Source organism: Emydura macquarii, unplaced genomic scaffold (assembly GCF_026122565.2).
Source record: "Emydura macquarii macquarii isolate MOO-44397 ecotype Brisbane River unplaced genomic scaffold, CSIRO-AGI_Emac_v2 contig_2473, whole genome shotgun sequence".
Taxonomy (NCBI): domain Eukaryota; kingdom Metazoa; phylum Chordata; order Testudines; family Chelidae; genus Emydura; species Emydura macquarii.
In genome coordinates this window covers 9617928-9633765 of record NW_027132610.1, presented here as the reverse complement: position 1 = coordinate 9633765, position 15838 = coordinate 9617928, and the positions used below count along the sequence as shown (strand labels likewise).

Sequence of the window (15838 nt, the reverse complement as noted above, 5' to 3'; positions counted from 1 at the left end):
AACTTGTATAAGGTTACTGCTTCTCAGGGATCAGAACAGGGAGTACAGTACTCAAGTTCTGCCCATAGTTCCAAGCTTCACAGCAGGAGATGCTTCTGCTAAAACGATAAGCAGTGAAAAAATTAACATTGTTGACTTTGAATGGTTATCATTATGTTTCAGAGTTAACATTCCATTAAGATGAAAGGGGGTGGTTCACACCACTCTACAGACCAAATGCTAAAGCCCAAATAAATGCGTTTTGCTGGGAGGCCTAAAACGGATTAAGGGAAAATAATTCCCTCTCAATCCAGCACCTTGGTTCAGAGTAGTTGCCTAGCCACTATCCATTAGCTTTTGCAGCATCTAGAATCTCTGCCATCTACATGGGGAAAAGGATGGGATGGGATATTACGGCTTGTGGAGCCAAGTAACAAAGGATCTGCTTGCAACTCTTCTCCCTTTGCCTTGCTAGAAAATTTAACTTGGGATCTAAAAATTAAGATGTGTTTTTTTGCCTCTTGCATGATCAGTGACAAAGAATCTGCAATCAGAACATATGTAACTGTTTTGATGATGACGTATGAGGCAGAACAGAATCCAGCTCACTCTTTCTTCACAGTATTGACTCTGCAGCACTAAAACAATACTACAGGTTATAAAACAACTCACCTAGATCAGTGATGCGATTCAAGAGACAATCAATGTACTTTTGACCCTGGTGAAGGCTTCAGACTGAAACATGTAGGTGTTATTGATTCTACTACTATAACTAGTCTCTTTAATTGCTTTATGGAATAAAGGATTTTAAATACTAAACTCAGTGAAGTGAATCACTGATTGCCTTGGGAGGTTCAGTTCTGATGCAGGTGCATTATTTAGTAGTTATATAGCTGTTCCTCATGATGATCACAGAGTTTCTGTTTATGGCCTGTGGACACCTTTGCACAACAGCAGGGAAAATCTTGTTTTCTTAAGTTAACAAGACACACAACAGGGGACCAATGATTTGAGCAACAATATGCCATTTTAATACAATCGCTTTTCTGATCACATTAATAGTTCAAGATTTTAATATTACTACTTTATGTACAGCATCTGCAAAAATCGTGTAAAATCTCAACCATAATATTTCATTAATGTAGTACCATATTTCCCCATGTATAAGACGCACCTTTTTTCGAAAAATTTGGGGTCTAAAAACTGGGTGCGTCTTATACAGTGGTACTTACCGGTGATGTACCGTAATACATTTATTTTCAAATTTCAGGCCCCAAAATTAAGGTGCGTCTTATACATGGGAGTGTCTTCTACATGGGGAAATACGGTATATTGCACCGAATAATAGAACCATTGATGTAACTTTAAATTTCATAGCTGCACAGTCAATGTTGCTGCAATAGCTGTGTTGAATTGTACAAGTTACTTATTTTTTGAAAAGCAAAATTAGTCTTTGACTAGATAAACAAGCAGCGCTAACACCATTTAACATGCTTTACTTTTTCATACAAGAGCTCCAAATTTAAAATGCGTCACAGAAACACACTTTCCCCTGGTGGATTTCGATCGCAGGCTAGAGAACCCGAACAGCAGAATTTCACCATAACCATTTTAAACTGATCTGATTTTAAGCTGGTCATTATGGGGAGAAATTGAGTAAGTCAAACAGAGACAGAACAATGCAAGTGACAGATTAAAGTTGCGGAACGAAAAGGGGATATTTGCTTAAGAAAACTATTTTACAAATTGGTATATAAAAGCTACTGTGAGGACCAGAGTCCTGCTGGGAAGGATAGGGAGAACTGGATTCTGCTCCCATTCACTTCGGTGGGAGCAAGATGGGCCCTCAAAAAGGCAAATGAATCAAAAGAGTTTTTTTAAAACTTCTTAAAATCTCTTTCCCTAGATACAATTTCTTTGCTTTTGGGTTTTTCTCCTCTTCTCTTTCTTGCACGTTTTGCTGGTTCAGCTGGAGGGAGACTAGCTGAGGAGGCACCTTTGTAGATAGCATACAGTTTGAAAAGCACAGAGACAAGCAGAGCAGAGGGGTTAGCTAATCATCACAGACACAATATGCATAATTGCTGGACAGTTATTTAGAAATCATCATGCAGTAATTATTCAAATCCTTAAACTCTGATTGGTTAATAATGGGAATTAGCTAATCAGAGTGCAGGGATTCACATATTATTGTTATTGAGAACTAGCTGCCTGGTAATTTTGCAAATCAGGCATCCAGAACCAATCAGTGTGCAGGGAACTGCATTAGTGAGAAAACACTGTGCAGTTAAGGGTCAGTAACTCTGTAGCACCCGTGCACTCTGACTGGCTGAGAGAATTCCATTTCACTATAGTGCTAACAGGTCTGTGACATTGCTGGGGTTTGGACATAATGAAAGTATTAACCTGGAGTGACAGCCGCAGTTTTTCAAAACTCTCTTCCAATTCTTTCTTTTCCAGTTCGTGAGCGGACATCAGTTCTAGGGAAAATCCATAAACATTACATTGCTAAATGGGTCTAACAAACAGTATAAATCATGGACAGAGGACATTTATCTTCCATATCATGAGCTGAACTTAATTAGGAAGACAGCTGAACTGAGCAGGGACTAGCAGCCAGGCAATAACTCACCACGTGGACCTGGGCAAATCACAAAAACCTAAATTTTCAAAAGCATCCACTGATTTTGGGGGCCTCCATTTCTGAGAACCCAATTTGGCCCTTATAATGAGAGGTGTTGAGAATACACAGCACCCACTGAATCTGATTGGAATGGCGGGAGCTCAGTATCTCTAAATCAGGCCCTTAATATTTCCAGGCATGCATCAAAAATTGAGGCACCCTAAATGAGTGGACAACATTAAGTTTGGGCTGTAAATCTCTTGTACGTCTCCAGGTCCCCATCTGCAAAAATGTGTGTAAGAATCTTTACCTGAGCTTCTTCACACAAATACTGGGAGAATTAATTCGTTAATGAGCGTGCTGTACTTTGAAGATGTAAAGTACCATGTAAGTATTATATGATTATTTTTATAATTACTGGAATAAGTCACCCTGGTCCCAACTATGATTTAATAATCAGAAGTGGATTAAAGTTTAATAACTAAACCAACTGCAGCAAACTGTGATTCAATAAATAAAATTGGCTGTCTACAGTCATCCCTGTTCACTGATGCTTGGAGTAGGTTACAATTGAACTGGTGCAATGCCATTTTCATCCACAAGAGATTACTTGGAACCCACGCTAAAAGAAGAATGCACAAAGATTCTGACAGCTCATGCCTTGCTAGCAACACTGGAGTTCTATCACTGAACAAGAAAGTAGCTGAATGGTTAAAAATGCCCTCAATCAGGGAACAGTTTTGCTTTCAAAAGATACCAAACCATCTTCTGCTTATAGAATGACTAAACAGGCTGCAGAGTTCAGCTAACATAGAGAGTAGATGGTTCTGAACTATGTTTCTAAGGGACAGAGTACAAATCTACGCAACGTTCGTTAATTCAGGAATGTAAAGGAAAAATCTAGTACGATTATTTAAATATTAGGCATCTGTGTGTGTGTGTGTAAGAGAATGCGAGCGAGTGACTGATTTATGAAGGTACCCACTGAATGCCAATCCACACCAGAAAATTGATGTGTTTTATTCTGAAGGGTCTGCGTTCTGACTGTTTGATCAGATCACAAGGACACGCAACAACAAGGCAAAGGATTGAGGGTCTAAGTGACTAAGAAGCACATATCCTATTTTCAAAAGTGACTTGGGCCCAGATTTTAAAAGGCATTTAGGTATTGCTCCACTCAGCGCTGCAAGGCCTAATTGACTATGGAGCTTAAACCTCATTTTCAAAAGTGAAAGTCAATGGGACTTAAATTCCTAATTGCCTTAGTCAATTTTGAAAATGAGACTTAGGTTCCTAAGTCACATAGGTATTGCAGCGCTGAGCGGAGCAACACCTACATAATCTTTAAAATACGGTTCTCAGAAGCCTAATTCCCATTGACTTTCAGTACAGCTTAGGTTTCATAGAGTATGTCTAAACTGATTCTGCTGCATTGGGCTTCATGGATCGATGCAGTGGGATCGATTAAGTGGCTAGTGGAGACATGCTCAATTGATCCCAGAAGTGCTTTCCGTTTGATGTAGTAACTCCATCCCCCAGAAAAGAGTAACGTTGCGTTGACCGGAGGGCGTTTCCCGCTGGCGCAGCACAGTGAAGATGACGTGGTAAGGGAGCATAAGTAAGTCAATGGGAGATACGCATTCTACAGTATATAGCTTGCATATCTCCCGTTGACCCAGTGTGGCAGTATAGGCCAGGCCCTACATGTCTATGTCACTTTTGACAATGGGACATAGGCTTCTAAGACACTGTGACATTTTTGAAATTTTTACCCTGAGTCCTAGATTTCCATTACCTGGGAATATCAGCAGCACAGACAGAATTCAGCTCTCAATTGCATGTATGCAGATCTCACAGACTTCAAAGGGAGTCATGCATTTCAATCTTATTTGGCACAACGCAGACTTCTTGTACTGTGCAACCCTGAGATGTGCAGAGGGCCATCAAGTGAAGTTACAGGAAGCTGAGCACCCAGCACCTGGTGGGGTTAGGTCCAAAGCTGTTCTCAGTTTGCTGATCACAGCATGACAGTTCCTTCCAATCTGGGTGAAGGATTCCTCCACGCAGTATTTATGTCTGAAATGCACTGTAAACACTAACTCATTCCTTCTTTAAGCTCCTTTTGCATGGGTTTAAATTTACTCATTGGTGGGCTTATGTACCACACCATTAGCACCCGGGTCTTTGGTTTAAATCATGCCACAGCTGTGCTCTCCAAAGCAGCCCTTTCCTCCCTTTTGTCTCCATGGTTAATGCTCACCATCCTTCACATCCTGACTGAGACTATTAGCTAAAGCTAACATTTCATTTCATGAAGGACCTGACTGTGCACAGTTCTGAGTATTTCAATTCTCACTAACCCCACAGGGAATGGAGGGCACATGTCACCTTGCAGGTTCTGGCTTGACATTACCACCGACGTGTATAGTAAGGCTGTAACCATGCTGCCTTAAAACAATTGTCCTTTCATTATCCAGAGGTCAAAATCATTTGCACATACAGTATGGATCTATTATACACTACATCAATCAATATAAAAACCCCTACAACTGGTTGGTAACATTTAGGCTCATGAGATTATTCTCATCAAAACCCTTGTTGGAATAGAAAAGCTGGCATGCAGCTTTAGAAAATGAAGGGGAGGAAATAGTGACTGTGCTGGGCTGGATACAAGGTGCCTGCTGAGAGCCTCTCTGCAGTGACAATGTGTGTGTAATGTCATGCATTTTGATAGGGGTAGTGGCTGCTCAGAACAGTGGAGGTGTTTCTGGAACAGCCGTTCTGCAAAACTTTCTTCCATAGCAATATCCATTAACTTACCTGGCAAAATCAAACCTCAAATTACCTCTGCCCCATTGCAGCATTGACTCTAAAGTGCAGAATTATTCCCTACCTTGTATTTATCTACCATGGGTTTATCAGTCTAATTTTAAATGTGTACAACAATGAAGCTTCCATTAATAGTGGCTGGAGTCCTCTTGTGTTCTGGCATGGATGTCAGGTTGTACTAAGGAATGAAAAGAGGAGGTTAACTTACCTGTAACTGGAGGTTCTTTGAGATGTGTGGTCTCTATTTATATTCCGATTGTGGGGAGGGGGAGCGTATGCGTGCCACGCACTGGAGCCGGAAGGTTTTCGTAGCAGTGCCTGTTGACCCGCATGTGTGTCGTGTGTATCCTCATGCTCCCAGCCAAGGTTATAATAGGCCATGTGAGTCGATGCCTCTCCAATGACCCTCTCACCACTGAGTATGCTAGTCCGCAACAGAGGGGATGGAGGACAGGTATTGGAATACAAATAGGGACCACACAACTCGAAGAACCTCCTGCTAAAGGTAAGTAATCTCTTCTTCTTCAAGGTCCCTATCTGTATTCCAATCGTGGGCGAGCAGCGAGCAGTAATCAGCATGGAGGTGGGTGCAAGGATGCAAGACGTACAGTGCAGCCCATGGCAGCATCCGCAGCCGCCCCTTGGGTGAGGGCATAGTGGGAGGTGAAGGCGTGAATGGAGTGCCACATTGCTGCTCAACAGATGTCTTGCCACGAGACATCTGCTAGATATGCTAACGTGGTAGCTTGTGCTTGCATAGAGAACGCTGCCTGTAACTGTATCCGGTGGCTGTATGCTGGAGAGCACACAGCATGTCCGGAGGCACCTGGAGACCCATTTTGAGATCCACTGGCAGGAGAGCACTTGGCATATGGACCCGTCGGCAATTGCTACGAAGAGCTTCGGTGATGTCCGAAGGCGCGGGTCATCTGGAGATAGAAGGCTAGTGCACAGCAGACGTCGAGGGAGCGAAGGATCCTGTCCGCATTGGAGGCCCAAGGTTTGCAACAGAAGACAGGGAGGTGAACAGACTGAGCCCTGGTCTACACTTACCAGGTGATTCAGCGGCAGTTGACAGGAGTTATGGAAACTATGCAGAGTAGTTTGCATAACTCCTGTCGACTGCTGCGCTTCCCTTCTGCACGGCGTCTTCTCTGCACTGCACTGCTACGCCACTTGTGGGGGTGGTTTAACTGCGTCGACTTCTGGATCGACTGAGCGGGTCTTCACTGACCGCTCAGTCGGTCCAGATAAGTCGATCTGACAGCAGCGACTATGCCGACGTCAGTGTAGACATACCCTGATTGAGGTGGGTTTGTCACTAGGGCTGTCAGCATTGCAAAGCGGTCTGATGGAATGAAGGCCTGAGCCGCAATTGAGTCAAGCCATGTGCTGACCGTCTGCGTAAGTACGAGCACTGACTTCCCCTCCTTGATGCAGATGCCTAGATAGGCCAGGAGAGCATGAAAAGTGGAGAAAAGTGGAAAAGTGGCAGAGGTGAGCTCCTGTTGGGAGAGCGCTACAAGGAGCCAGTCATTGAGGTAGGGGTACACGGCGTAGCCAAGGTGATCCAGAAGAAGATGCAGATTGGGCAGGTACTGGCGCCACCAAGAGTGCTGCTGGTTCTTAAGAACAAGAACATAAGAATGTCCATACTGGGTCAGACCAATGGTCCATCTAGCCCAGTATCCTGTCTTCCCACAGTAGCCAGTGCCAGGTGCTCCAGAGGGAACGAACAGAACAGGTAATCATCAAGGCGGAGAAGCTTGAGCACTGGTGCAGCAGTGTCAGCATGTAATATCTCACCCTTCCTGACACTGCTTGGGGAGGAAACGCTGCGTTTAGAGCAGCCCTCAACGATGCTTCTAAGCCCATGAGAGTAGGAAATACTCTTATGTCTGGGCTTGTCTAGGACCGCCAGATCCGAGGCGCGGGAAGTGCTGGGAGGCGCGCTCACCACTGGTGATGGACACTGCACTGTTAGTTCCAATGGCCCCGGATCCAAATGTGCGCATGGCCTCATGGCCTCCTCCATGAGGTGCTTCCTGCGGCGAAGCTGTCGCGCTTCCCAGGTCCGCAGTGGGAAAGCCTTACAGATGGCACAGCGAGCAGCGATATGGGCTTCCCCAAGGCAGCAGAGACAGCGTTGGTGCTCGTCATTCACAAAGAACGAGCTAGGGCAGAAAATACAGTTCTTGAACCCTGAATTCCAGGGCATAGTCCCCGGGAGGAGGGGTGTCAGACCCTGAGTGAGGAAAACTATCACTAAGTCACTATCTATCACAGCTATGTAAACTGCACTAAAAAGGAACAAAGAAGAACTATACAAGTACAAGAAAGGCTCCCTGAGTGTAAATCAGTGGTGTACCATGGGTCTCTGGTGCCCAGGGACCAATGCTTGCAGTTGCGCTCCCCACCAGGCCTCACGCGCCCCTATGCAAGGCAGGAGGGGTCCCTGGCTCCCACCAGACGGCACCACCCCCTAGCTGCCCTCGAGAGGGAGGATCTGTAACTGCGGGAGACATGCCGCTTTCCTCCTCCTGCACCCCAAGGACTTTCTGGTGCTCGTGACAGTGGTTCCCTCAGCTCTGGCTGGGCTCTGCTGCCGCCCCCTCGCACTTACCTGCAGCGCAGCGCCCACCTCTCCCGCTCCAGCCCTGCAGCCCAATCAGATCCGACGCCAGCTCCCCCTATCGGGTGGGGCAGCCTCACCCCCTGGCCAGGGGGTAGCGAGCGGGGGAAGTTCCTCCTCTTGGTCATCCACAGCTCCCCGCCCCATTGCCTGCCCCTGGGCTCTGTCCAGCCACCCCTCAGAGCCTCCTGCGCCCCCCCATCCCTGCATGTCTCTTGTCTGAAGGGCCCAGCTGGCACCTCCCCAGGCCAGCATCTGGGGGCCATAGTCCCCTCTTGTCAGTCCGCCACCGGCGTAAACTCTAAGATCACAGAGGAACAGGGGTTCTGGCTCCAGCCATGCGATGGTCAGAGGGAACTGGAGAGACTTCAATCCACACAGCCTGTTATAACCAGAGCTGGGAGCAAGAGGAAATGTATGACACGTATGTGGGTCAATGGACACTGCTACGAAAACCTTCCAGCTCCGGCGCATGGCACGCATGTTCCCCCGCCCAAACTGAAATACATATAGGGACCGTCACTTGAAGAAGGAGGCCTGAGTTCCTCCCTTTCTAGTCAACCCATAATTTTAGCATTCTGCAAGTACTGAGGTGTTTTTCTGCCTTGGCAGCAAAGACAGCTGATGAAGGTTTATATGGTTTTATTGTGGAATATTGTTTCCTCCCTTTATCACCTCACCACAGTCCAACGGCATAGTCAGAATTCACTCCAAAGTTAGAGGGCCAGGGTTACCAGCCAATTGCAATTTTATCATCTGATGTGAATTAAGAAGCTTCAAGCCTGCAGAATCTCATAGTACTCCCAACTCTAGGACTAGGATGGCTCAGTATGTATAAATGTCCCAGGATTACCTTGAACTTTGTTGTCATGCTCATCCTGGAGCACTGCAATGGCAACTGTATGATTGTTTTCCATCTCCAACACTGCAGCTTCATGAGTGGCTGAAATATCTTCCACCTGTTGAAAAGTCATCAAAATGAAGTTATGGACACAAAAACATTAGCACTATGGAACATCAACAGGAGGAACTATCAGAAAACATCCGTGACTTGGAAAATTACAAATGACATGTATTAAGTGCAACAGTTCTTGCATTATCAAATGTAATGATTAACTGCAGAAAGTGCATTCTGATTCCCAGAGTGGTGGCATGTGGGCACTGCTGCTTGCTTTGTTGCTTTTGCAACTTAATGGTAGTAATAGTGGTATAAAAAATCACAGGCTGAAAACCTTTCATCTGTCAAGGCATTTATGTGTTCAGAAACCTTAGCATCCCACTAACTGAAAAATTATTAATAAACCAGACTCTCCCTTGTGATCAGATAAACAGATACAATTCCAAGATATCCTGGGTTATTGTCCTTCATAGTATTACAATTAATTTTATTTTAAGACCTTGAATTAACCCCGATGGAAGATGCCAAAAAGATATAGCAATTATTTATAGAAAAACACCAAAAATATTAGCTATGGGCACATATAACTTGGCAATTGAACAATAATTATTTAGCGAATCATCATTTCAAACTCCTATTCCCAGCTAAAATGCTCACATGCTTATTGACCCAGTAAGTCAATAGTATCCTTTGTCACAATATATGCGCAAGCATTTTCAGGTTGGTGTAGAAATAAATCACTGACAGATGGCCTCTGAAATCAGAAAGTTTCTCTTCTTCTCTTACTGATCACTGAAAGCTTCTTTATTGTTTCAGTCAGTGCAGTAACTTACTGATGCAAACAACAATTACGAGAGCTACAAGATACATGGAACAGAAAACTATTCAATGGCCTACACTTAGATAACACACCTGTTGTTTTTTTGTAAGGAATGTCAATGGACTGTTCCTTTACATCTTTCATTATAGGGCCTGTGGATAAGATAGAATCAGATTCCAAATTTTTCTTGTTATGTCCATGAGACCCAGGAGTGAGAATACAGAGAGAATTACTTGCCTGTGAGATTAGGCCAATCTAGTTGCTGAACAGCCAAGGAAGTGAATACATGAAAAAAGTGGTTCAACAAAGTGTGCTTTATTCGTCAGCTCCCATTGGTGGATCACACACTTGTTTATTTTTGATATGATAATGACAATAAAGAATAAATATATATAAGTAAGACCAATGGGAGTTTTGTCTGAATAAAACACATAGGATCAAGACCTCTTAATTAGCCGAGATTCATTCTTAGCACCAGAGATGTGCATCAAGTTGAATATGATGTGATTGTGTCATACATCTGTTCGTGCAAAACAACACTCATAAAAATTATTTAACTAAAACAGCCTCAACCTTTTGAATATTCATGTATACATGTCAAGTGACAAATAATCAGCCTCATCACCCTCTCACTCTGATTAACTATTGCAAGGGTTCTACAACTAGATTGTTTCTTGTGACAGTGCTGATCATAAAATTGATCTGACACATTAGACTCTGAAATAATTTTAATCTCTTTTACTGGTGGTTGTCCCCACCCACAGTTTTAGATTTTGAGTGCAGTTAGTGTTTTTGAAAGGTGCCAGTTTGGCAACCCTGATATGGAACAGACACATCACAGGCCCTGACAAGATACGCTTCTCCAAATCATTCTGACCTGGGGCTGGAGAAACCACCTCTTTTGTTTAGTCTCCATGCTTGTTCAAACCTTAGTATACCAATGGTGCCATTTATTATCAGTTGCGATGGTGGTTTCTGCTGATTTGGACAAATGTCCTAAAGGAAATGGACTAGGACCATCAACTCACATCATAACAGGCTAATGAAAAACCAACAGATGGAATGAGTATTTGCCACTATTGACCCAACGACCTAATGCTGAAAAGATCTGTATCCCATTTCCAATTTCCTGGGCCCTCTAGCATCCTTCAGAGTAATTTCTGATTGTCACACATAAAGGACTATGTCAGTCACTTGCTCTTCTGGGCTTTGTGGTTATAATGATTGTTTATCCTAATCCAACATATTCTCTTGCATTGTTCTGTAATGTGATGTATCAAACAATTGTATTTTTATAGTGAAATGGCCATTCAAGTTGCTTCATGCACACGGCTGTTTATCTACTCTTAATATTAGATTATAGACCAGGAACAGAGCCACGGAACTAGTATGGATAAGAATAAATGTTTTATTACATTTAATCATTCAAAATATCTAAGCTAACTCATCCAGCAGGTGCCAAATTTCTAATTAAATTAGATAAGATTTATATTTAAAATGAAAAACATGCGTTTAGTTTGGAATTTGAAATTATACAAACTTGTCCTGATAATAACATGAAAAGAGACAGTGCTATGGTTAAGAATTACTCATAAAACAAAGTGGGACTTAGTTGCTGAGATGAGATATAAAGTCTGAGTGAGAAGAGGGTTGGATGGCTCGGTGAGCTGGTAAAGGAATACCATCCATCCCTTTCCCTAGTATATATATTCTCTTTGTTTCTATGTCAGCCTGTCACCAGTTCTGAAGCACTGCCAAAATTCTTTACCTTGTCCTTGCTTAAATATTTATTCATGCTTACTTGCTTTCTGCCTGAAAACTCCACGGGAATGATGAGCTAATCCTCTAATCTCCTGAGGATCTAGAAAACAGGAGGTGAAGTTCCTTTTTCCACCAGCTTCACTGGCAGGTTTCCTCTCTATAAAGCCAACTGGAAATTTCCTTGTTTTCAAAACTGCTCCATGGATTTGCCCAGCCTAAATTTCTGACTTCATAACCACTTTCCTTCTGGCTCCCTTTATGCTTCCAGTTCTGCCACTTTTCATACTAGGAAGATTCTTTCGCACATGGAATCAGGTGTCCTGGGTTCTAATCTTAGCTCTACCACTGGCTCAGTCTGTTTTCTTGACAAAGTCACTTAACATCTCTGTATCTTTGTTATTCCATCTGTAACAACTACCTCACACAGGAGTTATAAGGCTTAAGAACATAAGAAAACATAATGGCCATATGGGGCCAGACCAATGGTCCAGATGACCATTCTTCTGACAGTGGTTGGTGCCAGATGCTTCAGAGGGAGTGAACAGAACACGGCAATTGTTGAGTGATCCAGTGACCCTGTCATCCAGTCCCAACTTCTCGCAGTCAGAGTATTAGGGACACGCAGCACATGGGGTTGAATCCTTGACCATTTTAGCTAATAGCCATTGATGGAATTCATTATGAATGAATTAATATTGAGAGGAAGCCCAGACTGGAGAAGTGTAATGACCTGGTGAGTACTCTACATGGGTAAGATCTTTAGGACGTTTGAAAACCTGAAAAACAACTTTACTTTGGATTTTAAAAAAATTGTCTGTTAACTTAGTGTTCTAAAAAAGTGTTGGACTGACAGTCCTGGGAGACTAATGCATATTTTTGTATGGTACAGAAAGACCCCTGAATGAGATAAGAGTAACCTTTTTCATAGTGGCTACCACTTGCAACCTGAATCCATTTGTGTTGAGATTTACTGTTCTGACCCATGACATGGAAAAGGCCAAGAATGACCCTATGCTCAGAGAGACAAGGTGAGTGAGGTAATATCTTTTATTGGACCAACTTCTGTTGGTGAGAGTGACAAGCTTTCAAGCTCACATAGAGCTCTTCTTCAGAGCTCAGAGACATACACGCCTCCAACAAGTAATATAGTGCACCTAACTGATAGTGGCTATATGATAAAGTAGGTAAGAAAATACAGGTGGTCTCCTTTCTAAGATGCAGCATAAGACAATAAATTGTGACATGAAATATATAGTGTAGGGGGTTTATTTCCTGATCAGATATGTGGGTGCAGAGATGCATTCAATCGCACATTTTAAATGGGCTTTCCTACTGCCACCACAGTTTGCGAACACAAGACAAAATTCACCTGATACAGAGCACAAGGACTATGTGTTGCTTCAATTCAGCATAAGACTTTAAATTGAGGGAGCGCAATGCTGCACAGGATCAGGCTGTGAGTCTACACACCCTGCCTCAGCTATAAGAAAATGAAAATATGTTGTGAGACAAGAGGGACATGTCCACGTAGCGAATAGCTGGCGCAGGCTAGCCTACCCAAGTTGGCTTGAATCCAGCCAGTGTGGGTAACAACAGCAGTGAAGATAGTGTAATGTGGGCTTCAGGGTGGATACTATGAGCCTGGCACAGGCCCTGCGACATACTCAGCTCACTAGCCCACTCTGAAGCCCATGCTGAGCTGACTTCAGCACTATTCTTACCCATTCTAGCTTCATTCAAGCTCTCTGGAGTAAACCAGACCAAGTACAGCTTTTGATGTGTACACATACTCTGTGTCAGCCCCTCTTCCTGCCCCTGCGGTGGTACTGGCCCATGTGTCACACTCCCAGGAGAACACCCGCAGGCAGATACAATCTAGAGCAGGCCGGAGGATGACAATTCTGTTTTGCGACAACTTTTGAGGTTTCCAAGTTTGTTTTCATTCCACATTGGAACAAAACCAAAACCTTTCCAACGTTTTTGGGCTTGTGTCAAAACATCCATCTTCAGAGTCCAAAGGTGAGGTTCTGGAGTGGGATCTCTCTCTCTCATCAGACATGACCAGAGAGCCAAAGACCTCAGAAAACATCCAGTCAAAAACTTAGTCTAAATCAATACGTCTCCGTGAAATGTTTCAGCTTGGACAAAACATGGTATTTTGATGAAAATATATTTTGTGGGAAATGTTCTGACCAGCTCCACTAAAATGCCTGCAAACCCCCCCCAGAAGTTTGAAACCCCTAGACATCCTGGATGATTGTCCCGTCTTGTGGGAAGGTTTGCGGTGGAAGAGAGGGTAGGGGCTGAGGTCTACAAACCCAGTGGATCTCTAAGATGAATGAGGGCAGCATAGGTGGACCTCATGGGCTCCAGACATGGGAGGTCTCAGCTCCTACTCAGGTAGCCCTGCTTCTTTAGGCTAACTCCAATCATCCCTGCACCCTACCCTGATAGAAGACACACATGAGGGAGTTAAAGCAGGTCCAAGAAGCAGTAACTCTAGGCAGCTTTTCCATTGAAAATCTTTCTGTTCTGAGAGCAGCTGCTCTCTAGCCTGCCCTCCAATCTCCCAGAGTCCCTACCACACACAGATGGTGGAAGAGAACACTGCTGTGTTTGGGGACAGGGGGAGCACATGGTGGAGCATGAATGGGGGGGGGAGGGGGAAGAAAACACTGGGAAATGCCTCTGGGAGCCCTTTATAGGCTCCTACAATGTAAAAAGGAGTGTGGGAAAGGAAAGCTTGAATGAATCTTTCTTCAGACAAAGCACCAGATAGACCAGTCAGGAGCCACATTACTAGAAGAAGGAGGGGAAGGGATAAGACATTAGTGATATTTGTGACATTAGAAGGGTTCAACTGAAGAAGTGAGGCTACATGATAACTCTATTTTTAGAACAGCAGAGCTAGAGGCTTTGAGTAGCTTTGGTGAGCATGGGAGGGAAAAGGTCTGGAGCAGACCAAAGGGGCTGGAGGAAAGAGGAGTGTCTGGCAAAGAGACAGGCAGACTTACTTCCATTGCTTCAGCTGGCAATAGTTTGGCGGATTAAACCATAACAGACTGGGAAATGAGCAAAATAAATATGCTAATAGTCAAATCGCAGCACAACCTGTCTGAATTGCCAGCTTATTTTATAACCAAACAGAGTAAGAGCAAAGCAAAGCCGAAGAGCTGCCCAAGAAATAAATAGAAAAACAGCACTCCAAAAAAACCCAAAGAACAAAAACCAAAAAACGCCAAAGCTTAAATCCTTAGCAATTGAAAACTTCAACTATGAGTTCTCAAACAATTACTAATGTCTGATAGTATATAGACTTCACAACAAGACATCTAACCAACAAGAATGACTCAACGTAAAAGGGATAAAAACAATAAGAGGTATGGTTCAACATAAGTAAAAGATTAAGAGAAAAGATAAGGAAACTCTCTAGCTTAAAACACAAGACCCTTTGACACAAACTTTCACAACACTTCCCACCACATACTAGGAAATCAATGCTCAAACAGAAGCATTGGGTAAAACAGGCACAACTGTGAAGGTTTTAAGATCAATAACAACAAAAGGATTTAGTAACTCAGAATGGTTAAGACCCAGAGAGAGCACTTTCATCTGTGCCACAAAGGAATCAAATCTTACATAAGAAAGAGAAGGAAAACATCCTTAATAAAGACATTTATTAGAATCCGCCATAAGAGATTATCAGTTCTCTGAATGTGAGAAAAAATTAAACAACATGTGAACAGACACCTTCAGGCTAGAAATGGAGGCTGATGGATATTCTTTATGTACATTCCCAGAAAAAAAGCTTCCTTTGGCCAACAACTCCCTTTTCAGCGTTAAGCTACAATGGAGAGCTATGGCTATGTAATTATCCTGGCTTGAGCTAGTCAGAATTCAGAGCAGGGTCTTGTCGCCCATGTCCCGGAGGACTGCCCTAGCCACAGGGCTATTAGCTATTTTGGGATGGGTCTCTCTCTTTCTTCCTAATTTTGGAAGGGCTCTGTTTCAACTCGATGCTTTGAAATCTTGACAATTTTCACAGGACAGGTAAACTGTTTCCTGCCCAATTCTAACCCTGGCTACTCTAGCAGCCTCTTTGACTGTGAGTCCTAGATACACGTTTCTCACCATTTTCCTTCTCTGCATACCTACCATTCAGAGGACAAGACAATAGATATCAACATAACATGGCACAGCACCCCAGCTCTTCCAGGCCAACACTCTGATCTTTCATAAGGAACCATTTGATCAAAATAAAATCATCATCTCCCCACTTTGCACTTGTATTCTCTT

The 15838-nt window shown here is 43.4% G+C and overlaps 1 protein-coding gene across 1 annotated transcript in view; it reads right to left on the bottom strand.

Moving 5' to 3' along the window:
- Window positions 1-15838, bottom strand: part of MTUS2 (microtubule associated scaffold protein 2) — a 247387-nt gene that overhangs the window by 9508 nt on the left and 222041 nt on the right. Inside the window, exons 9-10 of the mRNA XM_067562739.1 lie at window positions 8917-9022; window positions 2386-2459 (exon numbers count right to left, since the gene is read on the bottom strand). Coding sequence (XP_067418840.1) covers window positions 2386-2459; window positions 8917-9022 — 180 coding nt within the window. The remainder of the gene's footprint in view (window positions 1-2385; window positions 2460-8916; window positions 9023-15838) is intronic.